Consider the following 5,704-nt stretch of genomic DNA (forward strand, 5'->3'; position numbering starts at 1 on the left):
TTTTTTTTTTTTTTTTTTTTTTGGGTTTGTTATAAACGCAGCGTTTTTTTAAAAAGAGAAAGAAGTTGATACATATGGGCCGTAAAGCTTTCCGTTGGGCCTTCCCGAGCTCCCAACTGTTTTAGATTGTTTTTATATAAAAGAAAGAAGAAAGAAAAAGAAAAAAAAAGAAGGTTAAAATCATTTTCATTGCGGGTGAGATGGAGGAACCGGGTCAAGAAACGAGTATTCCGGGTTGTAGACAAACGAGTGTGAAAAATTTATTCAAATCCGCTCTTCGATGTCTTCTCACTGCTTGCTCCAGACAGGTGCTAACTACTACTCTCTTCCCAATTGTCGCAATTTGGGTTTCGAAATATTGTTAACAGTAATTGAAAGTTTTAGTGTCTTTTTTTTAAGGGTTCTCGATGATAAATTGGATCCCTTGAGTTAAAAAAAAAAAAAAAAACGCTTGAGATGATAAGAATGGAGTTTTGTTTCTGATTTTTGATTTGTTAACTCAATCCAGTGAAGTTTTTTTTTTAGGGTTTATTTGTAAACTGAAGATGAGACTGTAGTTAAGTGTAAAAAAAACAAAGCTTGAATTTTTTTTTTTTTTTTCTTCTTCTGTGTGTGTAATGTACTAATCCCTAACTAACAAAGCCTCTGTGTTTTTGTTAGGATTTTTTTTATATTTTATCGAAATTTAGTGGGGGTGAGCAAGAAAGGCTTTATCGGTTATATACTCAGGTATTTTTTTTATTCTTTAGTAGAATCCATTTAGTTTCGTAGATGTTTGATGTTTTTGATGTTATATCTCTCTCTCTCTTTGACATGTTTCTAGGTTGTTGTGAAATTGCATAAGACATTAGAGGTAACTCTTTTGACTCTGTCTGAGGTTATTCATATAGTGTGTGTGATTTGATCAGTTAGAAACTTTTGGTAAGGTTTTTCACCATGAATTGTTTACAGGCATGTTTTGATGAACACTGTCACAAAACTCAGGTACCTTTGACTTATACATCTTCTTATTTTGCTTCTTACACAACAAACTAGTGAATGTTTTTCAGCTGTTCCTCTTTATGATGGATGACACACTTGTGAAGAAGTGAAACACTTTTTTCCCCCTTTTTGCAGGTTGGACCAATTCTTGATACAGTCGAACAGCTGATCGAAGAACAGAATTTGGATCCCTTGTTTTCAGATAAGTAGGTCTCTCATGCATGCCGCTTAATCCATTTTGTTTTACTCTTATTATGCATTTATGGCATTGGCCCTCAATTGGTAAAGCCCCCATGTTTTGGAGTTCTGAATATTACTGTCACCATGACTTCATCTCAGGACGGATGTAATGGCAATAGCAAATGATCTTACAACAGTAAAGAAGAATGAGATACAAAGGTTAACAGCTTTGCTCCAAAGGGTAAGTACTACTACAGTTCACAAGAAACTAATCCTTTGCTTATGTCGCCATCTTTTGAAAACGGTTTCTTCTCGTGTTCATCCATTATCCAGGCTGAAGAACAGAATCGCCAGAAGGAAGCCCGAATCAGCCTGCTCAAAGAACAAACACAAGATTTCTCAGACGCAATTGCCAGAATCGAAAAGGTATTATAACTTATATTCCATTTTCAGAATCTTGAATTCACTTCTTATTCTCTGTTTTTAATCGTCCTCAAAATGTATAATCTTTTGCAGCTGAAAGCTGGGTTCTCGGGCTACTTTGAAGGAAAGGACAAGCTACCTCCAATATAGTTTCAAGGCAAATTGCAATGAAAAAGCATGTCACATTCATTCCCTGCATTTCTATATAGTTTTTTTAGAGTCTTTATTTATCAATCTAGTCACAACTACTTGCTTCATTGTAAACTACTGAGAATCTGGATTAAACTGGTTTATCCATTGTGTTCTCGCTACTTTGTGGTTTGATAACAGTTCATGCAAAATATTTTCTAAGGTTACTCATGAATCGGTTTGGTTTTGTTCTGGTTACTTTGATTTTGGTTCGATTACAATTCAGGCAAAAAGGTTACAAAAGATTGTTATAAGCTTTTTTACTGTGGCTGTGGCTTTTATTATCATAACCATAAGATTTCTTGTGTTCATTTTATTTGATGTGTATGTACTAAACTACTAAGCCTCTGTGTATTTCCTTCATGTGAACCCATCATCTTAACGTTTTCTCCAAATTCAGTGGGACTAAGCAAGAAACTGTTTTCTCGGTTATGTTTAATCAGGTATCTCCCTTCACTATCCCTTTCGAATAACAAATTAATCATATGCCAGTGCATTAAACTAGTACTACACAAAGCCGGTGGTTTCAATTTCTTCGTGTTGGTCTTTTAGAGGCTTAACGAATGGTTGGCAAGTGCTTAGAAACGAATCTGCTCAGAGCTACTTAAGCTTGATGCCTTAATTCATACTTCATGTCATTGTCAACATAAACTATATACTCTAGAGGGGTATTATGTCACGGTAGCACCCTCTTAATATTCAACTCATATCTCATTGTAATAAAAAATAATATTACTAAATGAATAAAAGTCAACTTAGAGCATCATTACTCCAGCATTTCTCTCAACTTGCTCATGTATTAAGTAATCATATAATTATACTAAACTAATTAAAGCAATCCATTTAGAAACTTTAACAAATTATCCCTTCACTAGAGAAACTCACTTAGACCATCATTACTAGTAGAAACTCACTTAGACCATCTAATTAAAATATATTAAAAATAATATTTTAATATATTTCTTATAAGAAAGTGACATTGTAAAAAAAGCTTGAGAACCGTTGCTTCCCTAAGTACTTTGAACAACGTTTCTTTTTTTTTTTTCTCCTATTTATATTTTTTATTAATTTTTAATAAAAGAGTTTGGGGGAAATAACTATGAGTAATAATGCTTTCAGGTTGCTCAATCATTTAAATATTATTTTTTTACATAAAATAGAAAAAATAAAATTTTACAAAATTCAGATCATCAAACATATTATACCTAAACAGAGAAACAACATATAAGGGATGAATAAGACAAGTGTCCTTTAATTCAAAGGAGCTATGTGAACCACATGAGAGGTGACTTCCTTCATCGGATTTTGTTATCTTCAACTTCAACCATCTCTTCTCTTCTCTTCTTCAGCACCACAAAAATCATGATGATCATCTCGTAAAACTAGACAAATGTGGGATGCGTAAACTGGTTTTCATGCAAACGAATTTGCAATACAACCACTGAACGTCTGAACCACCACTAGTACTCGAGAACCAAAAAAACGAAAGTATGTACTAGGAGTTCATCATACACTTGGAGAAACTCTTTTAACAAACAAGAATGTCTCAAGTTTCACCCACAAGATCAAACACTTGGAGAGAGAGAACACATAAAGAGAAACAGAGATGCAAATGTTTCACAATTACCTTCTTTGGAACATGAATCACTTCTCTATAACGACTTACAGGTTTTTTAGAATTCAACTCCACTGGTCTTTTTCATCACAAATGAAAAACTAAAGATTAACAAAACATAAGCAACAAGAAGGTAAACAAGAACAAAGGGAAACAATGTGTGTACCTGTTTTTGTTAGCACGACCCATTTTCTTCACTTGATTTGGTTTCCTGGTAACTGGCTTAGACCCATCAGCTCGCAACTTATGTATTTCCTCAAATGTCAACTCTTTCTCTGTTTCTTCTTCCTGCACTCCCCCATTCAAAAACAAAGAGATCATTCAAAATTCAAAATCAACAAATAAGAATGTCTCAAGTTTCACCCAAATACTCTTATTATTAAGTTACTAACCTCCTCATCTGCAGAAGACACAGATGAACACGAGAGGTCTTCTTCACTGTCCTCAAACACTATCCTACTCGAGCTCGCTTCAAACTTATCAGCTCCCTTCATATCAAAACCTGAACCTAATCAAAAAATAACACAGCTTTTTTAACATTCCCTAAGAAAAAACTCAACCCATAACATAGAAACATACTCCTATTACCACATCTAGTGCCTTCAAATCGAAACAGGGTAAGAAAAACTTACTTCAGAGCACCGTAACCAACTGTCTCGGCTATTTGGTCCAGCTCCTCGGGTGTCCATTCTTTGTCCTTACCTAAACAGAGAAACAACATATAAGGGATGAATAAGACCAAATAGTAAATGAACAAATTCAATAATAAACGAACAAATTCAATAATTTGAATGATAAGAGAAAGTTAGATACCCGACAAATCATAGATCAGAAGACGAACCATATCTCTCCGATTTGTTAGCCGGTGGACCTCGCCGGACCTCCGCCGTTATCCCACCAATCCTCCGTCGTCGTTGTCCCACCACTGTGAAACCTTCGCCGTCGTTTCTCTTGAGAACCAAAGTGACAAACCCTAATATTAGGGCTACGCCGATTTAGACTCCAATTAGCCTCCGGATGACCATCAACCATCGAGATTTAATCGGAAAATTCAATCGTTTCATCGATGAATCGCATGTTCTATATCCCCCACGAAGAAGAGAGAAGAGAGAAGAGAGAGATGGTGTCGGGAAAGAACGAAAGAAAAATTGAAGAAAAAAATACCTTTTATATTTCTGAGTCCACCAATCGGCAAACGCCACGTCGCGTTGCTCAAAGGGTTGTTCCAATTGCTTCCTACAGCATCGATAGTCTGCTTGTTGGACTCAGAAATGAGTATTTTAAGAACATATTGGGCCCCAAATATGAGAGTAATCCACTGAGTACTTCCCAATAGAGATGGTCTTAGTGCTGTAGATATTACAAATGTAGAATGAACTGTTACAAATGGTGAATTGGGTATATATTCTAGTATAATGTGGTTATACCTAATTGGGTATGATGTAGTTACAAATTGCTTAATTTATCAGAATTAGGCAAATCTTTGTGGTTATACCTTCGATTGTTGTTTGATGGCTAGCTAAATTTCTCACTAATCAATGTCTTGTCAAACATTTTTTGAAAGAATCAGATTATTTTTTGCCGTTAAAGTACATGTGCTTCTCTGTATGTAGTTAGTTCATATCAGTGGTTAATTGGTTGTTTTTCTTGTTTCTGGATCCAGATATGAGCAATTTCAGAGAGATGGGAAACTCTTAGAGACAATTGTGTCATTCTACTTTTTTCTCGGCTTTGAGAGTTCATCAGACATAATGTGTCTGTGTTACAATGTTAATTTTTATTGTGCTTTTTCAATTGCGTAGTGCTTTTCACGACATTACTTGTCTTCAAGTATGAGTGTCTCCGGTGCTGTAGTTGGTTCTGGTTAGTATATTCTTCATTTCTTTTTACTACTTATTGTTTCATTTTTGAGTGAGTTTGAATGGAAAAAATACCAAAGAAAACTCTTAATTGCAACATCATCTTAGAAAGAAATTTTAGAAGAGGAGTTGAGTTTGGGAAAACTCATGTGGTTAAGACAAAAGGGAAGGTCGAGCAAAACAGCAAAACAACACTCTCCTATTTGAAAAAAAAATGATTTGGTTGGTTGTAGAAAAAGTCTCCTCCTCTTTGAAGGCGACGTAGAAGCCTCCTCCCCCCCCTCTCTCCCCCCAATGTCGGCCTCACGCCGGTGGTTGGAAATTTCTGCTCATGCCTAAGAAGAAGAAGAAGCCCCTTCGGAGGGTAGTACCCGGCTCCTCAAAGTTTGCTGCTGTCTATACTCGAGCTTCTACCCCATCCAGTGGCAAACAACCCGCTCCGCTTCCCCCCCCCCCC

At 35.8% G+C, this 5,704-nt stretch overlaps 2 protein-coding genes across 3 annotated transcripts; one reads left to right on the forward strand and one right to left on the reverse strand.

The window, feature by feature from the left end:
* Positions 173–1,948, forward strand: LOC104723115. Its single transcript, XM_010441427.1, has 8 exons — positions 173–308; positions 661–729; positions 824–853; positions 952–984; positions 1,117–1,187; positions 1,321–1,402; positions 1,495–1,587; positions 1,678–1,948. Exons 1-8 carry the CDS (start codon positions 201–203, stop codon positions 1,732–1,734), a joined length of 543 nt encoding a protein of 180 aa, XP_010439729.1. The 5' UTR covers positions 173–200; the 3' UTR covers positions 1,735–1,948.
* Positions 2,888–4,508, reverse strand: LOC104723116 (rRNA biogenesis protein RRP36-like). Of its 2 annotated transcripts, none has more exons than XM_010441430.1 (5): positions 4,230–4,508; positions 4,021–4,090; positions 3,781–3,896; positions 3,555–3,676; positions 2,888–3,467 (listed from the first exon to the last, which is right to left on the reverse strand). In XM_010441430.1, the coding sequence occupies exons 3-5, from the start codon at positions 3,880–3,882 to the stop codon at positions 3,320–3,322; spliced, it is 372 nt and encodes a 123-aa protein (XP_010439732.1). In that variant the 5' UTR covers positions 3,883–3,896; positions 4,021–4,090; positions 4,230–4,508; the 3' UTR covers positions 2,888–3,319. The 2 variants fall into 2 exon arrangements, with proteins under 2 accessions (XP_010439732.1, XP_010439731.1); XM_010441429.1 differs by having other exon boundaries at positions 4,202–4,508.

This window comes from Camelina sativa, chromosome 11 (assembly GCF_000633955.1).
Source record: "Camelina sativa cultivar DH55 chromosome 11, Cs, whole genome shotgun sequence".
NCBI classification, from domain to species: Eukaryota; Viridiplantae; Streptophyta; class Magnoliopsida; order Brassicales; family Brassicaceae; genus Camelina; species Camelina sativa.